General features: G+C 51.4%; 1 protein-coding gene across 1 annotated transcript in view; it reads left to right on the top strand.

The window, feature by feature from the left end:
- The window catches only part of SCNN1A (sodium channel epithelial 1 subunit alpha), a gene marked incomplete in the record, with an annotated part of 208,237 nt that overhangs the window by 45,090 nt on the left and 147,297 nt on the right, over positions 1-15,850 (top strand). The window contains 1 exon segment of the mRNA XM_073595368.1: positions 1,627-1,894. Coding sequence (XP_073451469.1) covers positions 1,627-1,894 — 268 coding nt within the window.

Genomic DNA, 15,850 nt, shown 5'->3' on the forward strand with positions numbered 1-15,850 from the left:
CTTGAAGGTGAAATATGTGGTTGCATGACCAGAAGTACATAAAAAAGCTGTGGAGTAAATCGGGGAGGCCATGTGACTGCCCCCACCCCTCCACGGGGAGAGGATCCAGTCCTATGGGCTCACAGGAAGCCACACTGTTAATGCCACCAGGAGGTGGGAGAGAAGAGGAGAGTCGGCACCTGCAACAAGACTATGCACTTTATTATCTGGCCAGATTTTTACATGTACTTTATATCTATTATATTGGGACATTTGGCAACCCTTCTGGTTAAATATTTCTCATGAATCATTTGCAACATTTTTGATTATGTTTATATTGCTGTCCAAATCCCAATGGGGAAACCTTTCCATTTATACCTGCCATAGAATAACCTACCTGCCAAAGAACAACCTACCTGCCAAAGAACAACCTACCTGCCATAGAACAACCTACCTGCCATAGAACAACCTACCTGCCAAAGAACAACCTACCTGCCAAAGAACAACCTACCTGCCATAGAACAACCTACCTGCCAAAGAACAACCTACCTGCCATAGAATAACCTACCTGCCAAAGAACAACCTACCTTCCATAGAACAACCTACCTGCCAAAGAACAACCTACCTGCCATAGAATAACCTACCTGCCAAAGAACAACCTACCTTCCATAGAACAACCTACCTGCCAAAGAACAACCTACCTGCCAAAGAACAACCTACCTGCCATAGAATAACCTACCCGCCAAAGAACAACCTACCCGCCATAGAACAACCTACCTGCCAAAGAACAACCTACCTGCCATAGAACAACCTACCTGCCATAGAACAACCTACCAGCGTTTCTTCACCAATTGTGTGCAAGTCTATCTTGAAGAAGGCAAAGGGGGGGCGTACCCCAAATATTGATTGGATTTCTCTTCTCCATTTACTTTATATTTTAATTGATAATAATAAACTATTAACATTTCGATTTCTGGAAGAAATCTTCATTTACAGCATCACACCTGCCTAAAAATGTATATAAAGATGTATTTAAAGCCTTAAAATGTATGTAAAGTCCAAACGTTTGTTGTGATTGGGGGATTGGGAACGTTTGTTGTTTTGTGTTCCATTGAGGAGAATTTCCTATCATGAAGACACAACAAAAAGTCAGAGGAAATCTCTCCAAAACAGGAAAGCTTCCCTGATTGGCTGTCATAAGAACAGGTGACCATTGGAAGATTTCTGGTGATAACGTCTTCGATTTTCCAATCCTTCACCAGAATTCTCTGTCATTTTATACAGCACTGAGGGGCAAACATTGCACTAAGGCTACCTTTCCACTATTGCGACCCCAAAGTCCTGCGATTTAAAGTGCAGCTTTCATCCAACTTTATACTCTCTGGATCAAAGTAGCGCCGGCACCTTTTCAAAGTCACATAGATGGAAACGGGCGCCATTAAAATCAATAGACTGTGACTTGTCATGTGACATTGTATCCAAAGTCACATGACAAGTCCCACTAGTGGAAAAGGAGCCTTATAAAATATTTGACTTTAGTATTTTATTTCGGTTTCTTGGTGTCTTTATATAAAAAAGATGATTTGTAATGACTGGTGGGACGTCCATTTCCACCAATTTGCCTGATTGGGATATCTCGCCCCCCAGGTACCATTCTATTCTGAGTGATCTGGACCGTCTGGATAGAGACACTCAACAGCTCCTATTCAGCCTCTACCAGTACAATGTGACCGGGGTGCAAGGCAGGGTCCCCACAAACAGGAGAAGACGGGAAGCCAAGGAGCCACTTCCATTCCCTCTGGAGAAGGTCCCACATGAAGAAGGTTCTCATCGGGTGCTACGAAGTCTAGATTCCGGGACTGATGGCTACACAATGCCGGTCAACCGTCAGAACTGGAACATCGGCTTCAAACTGGTAAGTGACTTTGTACATGAAAAGTCAATCTTTATTTAAACTACTCATGTGACGGTCATCAATAATAAATAGTCACTAATTGGATGTAATGACCTCACTATACTGGATTTGAATGATAAAATAATGAAATGTAAGGAGGACCGACATTTTGAAAACTGTGATAAAACAGGACAGCTCACCAGTTTTGTCCATGATCTTATCCCCATTCCTGACTTACCATGTCTTGTTCTCTGTATGGAGGCGGCCATCTTGGTAGAGGCAGAGCATCTTATGTCAGAGCCTCCAGCAGGGAGAACAATGAGCAGCACAGAAGTGACATCACCAAAACTCCTAAGACTAGCAGACAGAGGCAGCAATGCCTGAGATCTCATGGGGTACCTGGCACTAGAGCCGCACGATTAATAGTTAAAAAATCGTGATCTCGATTCAACCCCCTCACGATCTCCATGCAGAATTTCCCGATTCATTCATGTAACAAGTATAGAGAGATCTCGGCTCACTCAGCTGTCAAAAGAAAGAACCCGGGCAGCTTGCCAAGTTTTTCACAACATTGTCCGCAGTGGTAGATAACTATGAACAATGTAACTTTTCTTTCTTAGATCAAAGGGATGAACTTCTGTCTGTAGATGAGGGAAGTTTAACCACTTAAAGACTAAACCTTTTTCTGACACTTATTTCTTACAAAGTTGCTAGAAAATTACTTGGAACCCCCAAACATTATATATATTTGTTTAGCAGAGACCCTAGAGAATACAATGGCGATTGTTGCAATATTTTTTGTCGAACTGTATTTGTGCAGAGGTCTTTCAAACGCAATTTTTGGGGAAAAAATACACTTCAATTAGTTAAAAAAAGATTAAACAGTAAAGTTGGCCCAATTTGTTTGTATAATATGAAAGGGGGAATCGTGAGAGAATTGGGATCTTTATTCTAAGCAAAAAAATGGTGATGCTCTTTTTAGCCCAAATTGTGCCGCTCCCCCGACACCCCGACATACCAGAAGGTGCACTGCGAGTATTCAGGAGGAACTCCAGACAAAATGTAGATATTTCAGGGTTTGGCTTCGGCACAATTATAACTTCCAGATGTTCCATATCACAGAAGGTCATCACTTTTTGAGTTCCACATTAAGATGAGGATTTCCCAAAATATTTCTCCATAAAGACCTCAATAAAATGGTGCCGGGTTCTTCTTCCTGAAATCCTGGACATCAGCCGTTGGAGTGCCACCAATGAAAAGACATCCAAGAGGCTCCGGGACGTTGATATGAGTTTATACAAAGTAGTTGGAGGGCAAAAACATTTGCAGAGCCCACAACAGACAAGGCCGCCCTTCGGTGGGTATTGTGCTAAAAGATGGTCAACATGTTTCAGGGGTCAAAGGACCCCCCCCCCCCCTTCATCAGGGCTTCAGTTAAAATTGAGAACCTAAAATGGACTAAAAATAAGGCTTTCCTGTGTGAATCTGTACAGGGAAGCTGATTGCTGGATTAGAAGAATTAATCGCTGGCATCTGCAGAAGCACTCTTGGTAAGAACCCAAATTCACACAAGAAAGCCTTACTTGAGTCCTGAGGTTTGAGTTCTCATTTGTAACTGAAGTCCTGATGAAGGGGGAGTCCCCTTGACCCCCTAATCGCATTGGCCATCTTTTAGCACAATACCAATAGATGAAATTGGACTCTTATCTTTTGGTCTGGCGCTCCTTCCATGTATGCACGTTTTTTTTTTTCTGGTAACCAAGCTACATCAATCCACTAGAAGTTAAAAATATTTGCTAAAAAGCCAATGTATTTTGGGGGCTCAGAGCTAAAGACATGGATGAGCGAGTTTGGGGTGGAGGAACTTGACTGGCCTGCACAGAGTCCTGACCTCAACCCGACAGAACACCTTTGGGATGAATTAGAGTGGAGACTGTGAGCTAGGCCTTTTCATCCAACATCAGTGCCTGACCTCACCAATGCTCTTCTGGAAGAATGGTCAAACATTCCCATAGACACCCTCCTAAACCTTGTGGACGGCCTTCCCAGAAGAGGTGAAGCTGTTATAGCTGTAAAGGGCGGAGCCAACTCAATATTGAACCCTCCGGACTAAGACTGGGAGGTCATTAAAGTTCATGTGTGTGTAAAGGCAGGTGTCCCAATACTTTTGGTAATATAGTGTGTGTGTGTGTATGTGTATATATGTGTATATATATATATATATATATATTAGTGCTGACAGATTTTTTGATCAAGCGCTTATATGTAAATTTAGTGGGTCATTTGTTCTGTACATAGTTCAGATTTAATCTATGGCTAAATTAGCCTCTGTCCCAGCATTGGCTGTGTTGCTTGCAGTTTCACACTGTTGCCTCTAGGTGTCATTGTCACCATAGGTCAGTGTTGAAAAGCAACAAGCTAAAGTGTATTGAGTGCTCTTCCTTCCCAGAGGTAACTCGGCAGAGGTGGTCCACTGCTATGCATTCTGGGAGAGAGTATTTATGACCAGATGCCATGTGCTAAGGGGTTAGTTCTACCTCGTGGCCCTCCAGGCCGGAGGGCTGCGTATCTGCAGCCGTGCAAGTAGGCCCAGAAGCCTGTCTGGGACCTACTACTACAGAGATGGTCCTGTGCTGTCTGTCCTGCAGGAAGAAGCCGGACAATTGAGAAGACCCAGGGGAGGACCCATCTTTGGAGAGGACCGTGCGGAAGGCTGGTGACTCAATTGGAGGATGCATCCTAATCTAATCTACCGCACAGTACTGCCGGGTCGGCTTAAAGGTTCTGGTACTGTTTTGCTGTTCATCTAAAACTACTACATCCTGTGGCAGAGGATCGTACAGTTATATTGTTCTTCTCAAGTCTGTGGCAGAGACTTTTTGTTTGTGCTACGCTCCGGCTGCTGGGTCAGTGAGAGAGATCTATCCGGTTGGGCAAAGATTTAATCTTGGACTGAAGGTATATTCGTCCCCGAGATTTCAATTCCTCAGTGATCTAAAGAAAAAGTATTTGAACTTTCCTGCAACTCTTCTTCTACCTCTTTTCTGCTACTTCTTCAAGTTATTTCTCATTAAAGCATTGGAAAAGTACTAAAGTGACGGGAGCCTACATTGTCAGATATGAGGCTCAACATGGACTCTAAGCTCTGATATTGGTGAAACTAAAGGTAAAGGGGTGACGGTAACAACCCGATATAAATCAGCAGCTCCTTCGGGGGTTCGTGATATATATACATACACATATATATATTACAGCTCATTCAAATAAAAAAAGGAACTCTTTCTGAGTTGTAGAAGGGATATCATGTCTTGCACTTCATGAACGTGTGGAAGAGGTGGAAGTCTCGCCTCTTCTAGTTGGAACCACGTAAGATGTTCATTTTAGAAGTTCCCTGGGCCCAAGCAAGGCTTACTGTGGAAGTGTGATCATTGGGGCAACTTATCCTTTGAAAGGTGAGCTTCATCTGTGAGTGTGTGGAGGAAGGAGCTTCTGATCCCATATCACCCGGTCCTGTTCATGATCCCAGGACTTCTGTTGTGTCCCACAGTCGCAGGGAATCGCAGGTGTCTGGTGATGGTCCTTTAACTTTTCCATATTGCCTCTTAGAATGTGTAATCTTTTCACAGTTATGAAGTTTAGTCAACTTGCAAGGTAGTATTTAGTCATTTCTATACAACGTTCTATTATGGGATAGCACCCTGGCACAGATAGAAAGTGAAAGAGATGAAGATTTAGACAATAAACAGACTTTACCTTTATGGCTTTCACACGCTTTACACTGAGAACTGCAATCTGGGAATTCACAGCTCAGGTCTTCTGACACACTTTTCACAAATAAGATAATTCAATTCCCTATAGAAAGTCAATTAGGAGTCAGTCAGTCCTAATTCAGTTCAGGTGAAAGTAGGTCACTTTGACCGACTCCCGGGGCTGGATGAAGGACCTGAGGTCCACCAAAGGAAGTGAGAAGAAGAGCCCAACACAAAAGTATAGAATGTAACAAAATGTATCAGATAGTTCAGCCATAATTTACATGGATCCTTGACACGGTGTGAACCACCTGAACATGTTCTTCAAGGAACAGGGCCTCCGAAATAGAGAAAAACCCCCAAATAAGAACAAAACCCATGTCTATATACGGTATATATAATGTTGTAGCACCCTGATGTTTAGGCAGGGCTGCTATTACATTTATTTGCCAAGCGATAGTTGCTGCAGCCAATTGTTAGGGCGTCAATTGATTTTGCCCTAATTCTGGAATTGCTTCACTTCTTTCTTCTGTTGCTAGATGGCCGGGTATCTGGAGACATTAGATAAGACAAGGGTATTGCATGGACAGATTAGGAATGAATGGGGTGTCTCAGCCAATGGGCAGGGGTTTTCTTGGGTCCCTTGGCCTGCTGGGAGAACCTATATATTTGGGTGGGGTCAGGTGATTGATGTTCTGTGCCATCTGGACGGCTGTCTGGGTGGACGTGTGTCGTATTGTCCCCTGCTGCTAGGCCAGAAACCTGAGGCCTATCCTGGGGACATGTGGCTGCTAGGCTATCCGAGAGCCTATCCAGAAGTAGTGCAGGCTTGTAGTCCAACCACAAGTAACGGTTCCGCTGGCCGGGGAACCAGCAAGGAAGTCGGGGTGACGCTGGAGGAAGATTCTGAGTGCTACAATGAAGGAGCTCAGGGGATCCGCTGACTATTGGCTCTGAAGTCTAGAGAGAGAGACGGGGAGCTCAGGGGATCCGGTGACTATTGGATCTGAAGTCTGAACAGAGAGACGGGGAGCTCAGGGGATCCGGTGACTATTGGATCTGAAGTCTGAACAGAGAGACGGGGAGCTCAGGGGATCCGGTGACTATTGGATCTGAAGTCTAGAGAGAGAGACGGGGAGCTCAGGGGATCCGGTGGATCTGAAGTCTAGAGAGAGAGACGGGGAGCTCATGGGATCTGGTGGATCTGAAGTCTAGAGAGAGAGAGACGGGGAGCTCAGGGGATCCGGTGACTATTGGATCTGAAGTCTAGAGAGAGAGACGGGGAGCTCAGGGGATCCGGTGACTATTGGATCTGAAGTCTAGAGAGAGAGACGGGGAGCTCAGGGGATCCGGTGACTATTGGATCTGAAGTCTAGAGAGAGAGACGGGGAGCTCAGGGGATCCGGTGACTATTGGATCTGAAGTCTAGAGAGAGAGACGGGGAGCTCATGGGATCCGGTGGATCTGAAGTCTAGAGAGAGAGACGGGGAGCTCAGGGGATCCGGTGACTATTGGATCTGAAGTCTGAACAGAGAGACGGGGAGCTCAGGGGATCCGGTGACTATTGGATCTGAAGTCTGAACAGAGAGACGGGGAGCTCATGGAATCCGGTGGATCTGAAGTCTAGAGAGAGAGACGGGGAGCTCAGGGGATCCGGTGACTATTGGATCTGAAGTCTAGAGAGAGAGACGGGGAGCTCAGGGGATCCGGTGACTATTGGATCTGAAGTCTAGAGAGAGAGACGGGGAGCTCAGGGGATCCGGTTGGATCTGAAGTCTGAACAGAGAGACGGGGAGCTCAGGGGATCCGGTGACTATTGGATCTGAAGTCTAGAGAGAGAGACGGGGAGCTCAGGGGATCCGGTGACTATTGGATCTGAAGTCTGAACAGAGAGACGGGGAGCTCAGGGGATCCGGTGACTATTGGATCTGAAGTCTTATGTGAGAGACGGGGAGCTCAGGGGATCCGGTGGATCTGAAGTCTGAAGAGAGAGACAGGGAGCTCAGGGGATCCGGTGATTATTGGATCTGAAGTCTTAAGAGAGAGACGGGGAGCTCAGGGGATCCGGTGACTATTGGATCTGAAGTCTTATGTGAGAGACGGGGAGCTCAGGGGACCGGTGATTATTGGATCTGAAGTCTAGAGAGAGAGACGGGAACTTGTGGAGTGAAGACCCTCAGTGAGTGATTGTGGGGTAAAGAGAACGGTTTGTGTTGCAGATAGTTGAATTCAACTACCATTAGTAACAGCTACAAGATTGTTGCCATAGGAGACGGCATCCTACCTATACAGAAGTGGAGTCCGGCTGGAGGCCTTCGCCTATATATCTGTCTTCCTATAGAAGTCTTGGAGTCTGCCAATTAACATTGCATCTACTTAAGGGTGTCCTGGCCCTAACCCTCTCTCCCACAGTTCTGTTTATGAGACAATAAATCTCCTTGCATTCAAAAAGTGTCTGGCGCCCACCTGTTCATCTTGTATTACACCCACCATGCCTTGTAACCCCCTCTACACAGGAGGATGTCCGCTGTCCCCAACTCTGGAGGTCACCAATGGGCTTCAGGGCCCCGGAATTTGCTACAATGTCAACATAAAATAAACATCAATAGTAAAATAAAGGCAAGATTAGCGCAAGTCCGCAGTACAAACCAACATAAAAACTGGTAAACGAGAGATTAGATAGAAGTGAGAATCATGGAAATATCCAAGAATAACGTGCAAATTATATCCGTATAAATGTCCGAAATAATGAAAATCACACAATAAAAATAACAATGGAACAAAAGTCAATCAATATTCTGATGTTCCAACAATTGTTCAGTTTAGGATTCCGCTATATGTTGGTCAGAACCGCGGATCTGCGCTAACAATGGCTGCCGTCCACTGTGGTGAATTACATACACCTGTGGAGCCCCTCACCATTCATCTGATGGTCTCACCAGACCAACAATTATTTAGAAGTATTGCCGATGTCTGTCAGGAAGAGATGAAAAGCGAGGAGAACAGAGGGAAAGAAATGTTCAGAGATTGGGATTAGGGTTTTGGGTTAGGGAATAATTTTAGGGTTTGGGGTTAGAGTTTAGAATTAGGGTTAGGGATCAATATTAGGGTTAGAGATTAGGATTGGAGTTGGGGGTTGATATTAGGGTTAGGGGTTCATATTAATGTTAGGGGTTAAGATTGGGGTTAGGGAATAACGTTAGGGGTTTGGGGTGAGGGTTAGGGGTTAGGTTTGGGGTGAGGGGTTAGGTTTGGGGTGAGGGTTAGGGGTTAGGTTTGGAGTGAGGGGTTAGGTTTGGGGTGAGGGGTTAGGGGTTAGGTTTGGAGTGAGGTTTAGGGGTTAGGTTTGGAGTGAGGGGTTAGGTTTGGGGTGAGGGGTGAGGGGTTAGGTTTGGGGTGAGGGGTTAGGTTTGGAGTGAGGGGTTAGGTTTGGGGTGAGGGTTAGGGGTCAGGTTTGGGGTGAGGGGTCAGGTTTGGGGTGAGGGGTCAGGTTTGGGGTGAGGGGTTAGGGGTCAGGTTTGGGGTGAGGGGTTAGGTTTGGGGTGAGGGTTAGGGGTCAGGTTTGGGGTGAGGGGTTAGGTTTGGGATGAGGGGTTAGGTTTGGAGTGAGGGGTTAGGTTTGGGGTGAGGGGTTAGGTTTGGGGTGAGGGTTAGGGGTTAGGTTTGGGGTGAGGGGCCAGGTTTGGGGTGAGGGGCCAGGTTTGGGGTGAGGGGTCAGGTTTGGGGTGAGGGGTCAGGTTTGGGGTGAGGGGTCAGGTTTGGGGTGAGGGTTAGGGGTTAGGTTTGGAGTGAGGGGTTAGGTTTGGGGTGAGGGGTTAGGTTTGGGGTGAGGGGTTAGGGGTTAGGTTTGGGGTTAGGTTTGGGGTGAGGGTTAGGGGTCAGGTTTGGGGTGAGGGGTTAGGTTTGGGGTGAGGGGTCAGGTTTGGGGTGAGGGGTTAGGGGTCAGGTTTGGGGTGAGGGGTTAGGTTTGGGGTGAGGGGTCAGGTTTGGGGTGAGGGGTCAGGTTTGGGGTGAGGGGTCAGGTTTGGGGTGAGGGGTCAGGTTTGAAATGAGGGGTCAGGTTTGAAATGAGGGGTCAGGTTTGAAATGAGGGGTTAGGTTTGGGGTGAGGGTTAGGGGTCAGGTTTGGGGTGAGAGGTCAGGTTTGGGGTGAGGGGTCAGGTTTGGGGTGAGGGGTTAGGTTTGGGGTGAGGGTTAGGGGTCAGGTTTGAGGTGAGGGGTTAGGGGTCAGGTTTGGGGTGAGGGGTTAGGTTTGGGGTGAGGGGTTAGGTTTGGGGTGAGGGGTCAGGTTTGGGGTGAGGGTTAGGGGTCAGGTTTGGGGTGAGGGGTTAGGTTTGGGGTGAGGGGTTAGGTTTAGGGTGAGGGTTAGGGGTCAGGTTTGGGGTGAGGGTTAGGGGTCAGGTTTGGTGTGAGGGGTTAGGGGTCAGGTTTGGGGTGAGGGGTCAGGTTTGGGGTGAGGGGTCAGGTTTGGAGTGAGGGGTTAGGTTTGGGGTGAGGGTTAGGGGCCAGGTTTGAGGTGAGGGGTCAGGTTTGGAGTGAGGGGTTAGGTTTGGGGTGAGGGTTAGGGGTCAGGTTTGGGGTGAGGGGTCAGGTTTGGGGTGAGGGGTTAGGTTTGGGGTGAGGGGTCAGGTTTGGGGTGAGGGTTAGGGGTCAGGTTTGGGGTGAGGGGTTAGGTTTGGGGTGAGGGGTCAGGTTTGGGGTGAGGGTTAGGGGTCAAGTTTGGGGTGAGGGGTTAGGTTTGGGGTGAGGGGTCAGATTTGGGGTGAGGGGTCAGGTTTGGGGTGAGGGGTCAGGTTTGGGGTGAGGGTTAGGGGTCAGGTTTGGGGTGAGGGGTTAGGTTTGGGGTGAGGGTTAGGGGTCAGGTTTGGGGTGAGGGTTAGGTTTGGGGTGAGGGTTAGGGGTCAGGTTTGGGGTGAGGGGTTAGGGGTCAGGTTTGGGGTGAGGGGTTAGGGGTCAGGTTTGGGGTGAGGGGTTAGAGGTCAGGTTTGGGGTGAGGGGTCAGATTTGGGGTGAGGGGTCAGGTTTGGAGTGAGGGGTCAGATTTGGGGTGAGGGGTCAGGTTTGGAGTGAGGGGTTAGGTTTGGGGTGAGGGTTAGGGGTCAGGTTTGGGGTGAGGGGTTAGAGGTCAGGTTTGGGGTGAGGGGTCAGATTTGGGGTGAGGGGTCAGGTTTGGGGTGAGGGTTAGGGGTCAGGTTCGGGGTGAGGGGTTAGGGGTCAGGTTTGGGGTGAGGGGTCAGGTTTGGATTAAGGGGTCAGATTTGGAGTGAGGGGTTAGGTTTGGGGTTAGGGGTCAGGTTTGGGGTGAGGGGTTAGGTTTGGGGTGAGGGGTTAGGGGTCAGGTTTGGGGTGAGGGTTAGGGGTCAGGTTCGGGGTGAGGGGTTAGGGGTCAGGTTTGGGGTGAGGGGTCAGGTTTGGATTAAGGGGTCAGATTTGGAGTGAGGGGTTAGGTTTGGGGTGAGGGGTCAGGTTTGGGGTGAGGGGTTAGGTTTGGGGTGAGGGGTTAGGGGTCAGGTTTGGGGTGAGGGGTTAGGGGTCAGGTTTGGGGTGAGGGGTCAGGTTTGGGGTGAGGGTTAGGGGTCAGGTTTGGGGTGAGGGGTTAGGTTTGGGGTGAGGGTTAGGGGTCAGGTTTGGGGTGAGGGGTCAGGTTTGGGGTGAGGGGTCAGGTTTGGGGTGAGGGGTTAGGTTTGGGGTGAGGGGTCAGGTTTGGGGTGAGGGGTCAGGTTTGGGGTGAGGGTTAGGGGTCAGGTTTGGGGTGAGCGGTTAGAGGTCAGGTTTGGGGTGAGGGGTCAGGTTTGGAGTGAGGGGTCAGATTTGGAGTGAGGGGTTAGGTTTGGGGTTAGGGGTCAGGTTTGGGGTGAGGGGTTAGGTTTGGGGTGAGGGGTTAGGGGTCAGGTTTGGGGTGAGGGGTCAGGTTTGGGGTGAGGGGTTAGGGGTCCGGTTTGGGGTGAGGGGTCAGGTTTGGGGTGAGGGGTTAGGGGTCAGGTTTGGGGTGAGGGGTTAGGTTTGGGGTGAGGGGTCAGGTTTGGGGTGAGGGGTCAGGTTTGGGGTGAGGGGTTAGGTTTGGGGTGAGGGTGAGGGGTCAGGTTTGGGGTGAGGGGTCAGGTTTGGGGTGAGGGGTCAGGTTTGGGGTGAGGGGTCAGGTTTGGGGTGAGGGTTAGGGGTCAGGTTTGGGGTGAGCGGTTAGAGGTCAGGTTTGGGGTGAGGGGTCAGATTTGGAGTGAGGGGTCAGATTTGGAGTGAGGGGTCAGGTTTGGGGTGAGGGGTTAGGTTTGGAGTGAGGGGTCAGATTTGGAGTGAGGGGTCAGGTTTGGGGTTAGGGGTCAGGTTTGGGGTGAGGGGTTAGGGGTCAGGTTTGGGGTGAGGGGTTAGGGGTCAGGTTTGGGGTGAGGGGTCAGGTTTGGAGTGAGGGGTCAGATTTGGAGTGAGGGGTCAGGTTTGGGGTTAGGGGTCAGGTTTGGGGTGAGGGGTTAGGGGTCAGGTTTGGGGTGAGGGGTTAGGGGTCAGGTTTGGGGTGAGGGGTCAGGTTTGGGGTGAGGGGTTAGGGGTCAGGTTTGGGGTGAGGGGTTAGGGGTCAGGTTTGGGGTGAGGGGTTAGGGGTCAGGTTTGGGGTGAGGGGTCAGGTTTGGGGTAAGGGTTAGGGGTCAGGTTTGGGGTGAGGGGTTAGAGGTCAGGTTTGGGGTGAGGGGTCAGGTTTGGAGTGAGGGGTCAGATTTGGGGTGAGGGGTCAGGTTTGGGGTGAGCGGTTAGAGGTCAGGTTTGGAGTGAGGGGTCAGATTTGGAGTGAGGGGTCAGATTTGGAGTGAGGGGTCAGATTTGGAGTGAGGGGTCAGATTTGGGGTGGGGGTGAGGGGTCAGGTTTGGGGTGAGGGGTCAGGTTTGGGGTGAGGGGTTAGGGGTCAGGTTTGGGGTGAGGGGTTAGGGGTCAGGTTTGGGGTGAGGGGTCAGGTTTGGGGTAAGGTTTAGGGGTCAGGTTTGGGGTGAGGGGTTAGAGGTCAGGTTTGGGGTGAGGGGTCAGGTTTGGAGTGAGGGGTCAGATTTGGGGTGAGGGGTCAGGTTTGGGGTGAGGGGTTAGAGGTCAGGTTTGGGGTGAGGGGTCAGGTTTGGAGTGAGGGGTCAGATTTGGAGTGAGGGGTTAGGTTTGGGGTGAGGGGTTAGGGGTCAGGTTTGGGGTGAGGGGTCAGGTTTGGGGTGAGGGGTTAGGGGTCAGGTTTGGGGTGAGGGGTTAGGGGTCAGGTTTGGGGTGAGGGGTCAGGTTTGGGGTGAGGGGTTAGGTTTGGGGTGAGGGGTCAGGTTTGGGGTGAGGGGTTAGGGGTTAGGTTTGGGGTGAGGGGTTAGGTTTGGGGTGAGGGGTCAGGTTTGGGGTGAGGGGTCAGGTTTGGGGTGAGGGGTCAGGTTTGGGGTGAGGGGTCAGGTTTGGAGTGAGGGGTCAGATTTGGGGTGAGCGGTTAGAGGTCAGGTTTGGGGTGAGGGGTCAGGTTTGGAGTGAGGGGTCAGATTTGGAGTGAGGGGTTAGGTTTGGGGTGAGGGGTTAGGTTTGGGGTGAGGGGTTAGGGGTCAGGTTTGGGGTGAGGGGTCAGGTTTGGGGTGAGGGGTTAGGGGTCAGGTTTGGGGTGAGGGGTTAGGGGTCAGGTTTGGGGTGAGGGGTCAGGTTTGGGGTGAGGGTTAGGGGTCAGGTTTGGGGTGAGGGGTTAGAGGTCAGGTTTGGGGTGAGGGGTCAGGTTTGGGGTGAGGGGTCAGGTTTGGGGTGAGGGGTCAGGTTTGGGGTGAGGGGTCAGGTTTGGGGTGAGGGTTAGGGGTCAGGTTTGGGGTGAGGGTTAGGGGTCAGGTTTGGGGTGAGCGGTTAGAGGTCAGGTTTGGGGTGAGGGGTCAGGTTTGGAGTGAGGGGTCAGATTTGGAGTGAGGGGTTAGGTTTGGGGTTAGGGGTCAGGTTTGGGGTGAGGGGTTAGGTTTGGGGTGAGGGGTTAGGGGTCAGGTTTGGGGTGAGGGGTCAGGTTTGGGGTGAGGGGTCAGGTTTGGGGTGAGGGGTTAGGGGTCAGGTTTGGGGTGAGGGGTTAGGTTTGGGGTGAGGGTGAGGGGTCAGGTTTGGGGTGAGGGGTTAGGTTTGGGGTGAGGGTGAGGGGTCAGGTTTGGGGTGAGGGGTCAGGTTTGGGGTGAGGGTTAGGGGTCAGGTTTGGGGTGAGCGGTTAGAGGTCAGGTTTGGGGTGAGGGGTCAGGTTTGGAGTGAGGGGTCAGATTTGGAGTGAGGGGTCAGGTTTGGGGTGAGGGGTCAGGTTTGGGGTGAGGGGTCAGGTTTGGGGTGAGGGGTTAGGGGTCAGGTTTGGGGTGAGGGGTTAGGGGTCAGGTTTGGGGTGAGGGGTCAGGTTTGGGGTAAGGGTTAGGGGTCAGGTTTGGGGTGAGGGGTTAGAGGTCAGGTTTGGGGTGAGGGGTCAGGTTTGGAGTTAGGGGTCAGATTTGGGGTGAGGGGTCAGATTTGGGGTGAGGGGTCAGGTTTGGAGTGAGGGGTCAGATTTGGGGTGAGGGGTCAGGTTTGGAGTGAGGGGTTAGGTTTGGGGTGAGGGTTAGGGGTCAGGTTTGGGGTGAGGGGTTAGAGGTCAGGTTTGGGGTGAGGGGTCAGATTTGGGGTGAGGGGTCAGGTTTGGGGTGAGGGTTAGGGGTCAGGTTCGGGGTGAGGGGTTAGGGGTCAGGTTTGGGGTGAGGGGTCAGGTTTGGATTAAGGGGTCAGATTTGGAGTGAGGGGTTAGGTTTGGGGTTAGGGGTCAGGTTTGGGGTGAGGGGTTAGGTTTGGGGTGAGGGGTTAGGGGTCAGGTTTGGGGTGAGGGTTAGGGGTCAGGTTCGGGGTGAGGGGTTAGGGGTCAGGTTTGGGGTGAGGGGTCAGGTTTGGATTAAGGGGTCAGATTTGGAGTGAGGGGTTAGGTTTGGGGTGAGGGGTCAGGTTTGGGGTGAGGGGTTAGGTTTGGGGTGAGGGGTTAGGGGTCAGGTTTGGGGTGAGGGGTTAGGGGTCAGGTTTGGGGTGAGGGGTCAGGTTTGGGGTGAGGGTTAGGGGTCAGGTTTGGGGTGAGGGGTTAGGTTTGGGGTGAGGGTTAGGGGTCAGGTTTGGGGTGAGGGGTCAGGTTTGGGGTGAGGGGTCAGGTTTGGGGTGAGGGGTTAGGTTTGGGGTGAGGGGTCAGGTTTGGGGTGAGGGGTCAGGTTTGGGGTGAGGGTTAGGGGTCAGGTTTGGGGTGAGCGGTTAGAGGTCAGGTTTGGGGTGAGGGGTCAGGTTTGGAGTGAGGGGTCAGATTTGGAGTGAGGGGTTAGGTTTGGGGTTAGGGGTCAGGTTTGGGGTGAGGGGTTAGGTTTGGGGTGAGGGGTTAGGGGTCAGGTTTGGGGTGAGGGGTCAGGTTTGGGGTGAGGGGTTAGGGGTCCGGTTTGGGGTGAGGGGTCAGGTTTGGGGTGAGGGGTTAGGGGTCAGGTTTGGGGTGAGGGGTTAGGTTTGGGGTGAGGGGTCAGGTTTGGGGTGAGGGGTCAGGTTTGGGGTGAGGGGTTAGGTTTGGGGTGAGGGTGAGGGGTCAGGTTTGGGGTGAGGGGTCAGGTTTGGGGTGAGGGGTCAGGTTTGGGGTGAGGGGTCAGGTTTGGGGTGAGGGTTAGGGGTCAGGTTTGGGGTGAGCGGTTAGAGGTCAGGTTTGGGGTGAGGGGTCAGATTTGGAGTGAGGGGTCAGATTTGGAGTGAGGGGTCAGGTTTGGGGTGAGGGGTTAGGTTTGGAGTGAGGGGTCAGATTTGGAGTGAGGGGTCAGGTTTGGGGTTAGGGGTCAGGTTTGGGGTGAGGGGTTAGGGGTCAGGTTTGGGGTGAGGGGTTAGGGGTCAGGTTTGGGGTGAGGGGTCAGGTTTGGAGTGAGGGGTCAGATTTGGAGTGAGGGGTCAGGTTTGGGGTTAGGGGTCAGGTTTGGGGTGAGGGGTTAGGGGTCAGGTTTGGGGTGAGGGGTTAGGGGTCAGGTTTGGGGTGAGGGGTCAGGTTTGGGGTGAGGGGTTAGGGGTCAGGTTTGGGGTGAGGGGTTAGGGGTCAGGTTTGGGGTGAGGGGGTTAGGGGTCAGGTTTGGGGTGAGGGGTCAGGTTTGGGGTAAGGGTTAGGGGTCAGGTTTGGGGTGAGGGGTTAGAGGTCAGGTTTGGGGTGAGGGGTCAGGTTTGGAGTGAGGGGTCAGATTTGGGGTGAGGGGTCAGATTTGGGGTGAGGGGTCAGGTTTGGAGTGAGGG

This window comes from Aquarana catesbeiana, linkage group LG08 (assembly GCF_042186555.1).
Source record: "Aquarana catesbeiana isolate 2022-GZ linkage group LG08, ASM4218655v1, whole genome shotgun sequence".
Taxonomy (NCBI): Eukaryota; Metazoa; Chordata; class Amphibia; order Anura; family Ranidae; genus Aquarana; species Aquarana catesbeiana.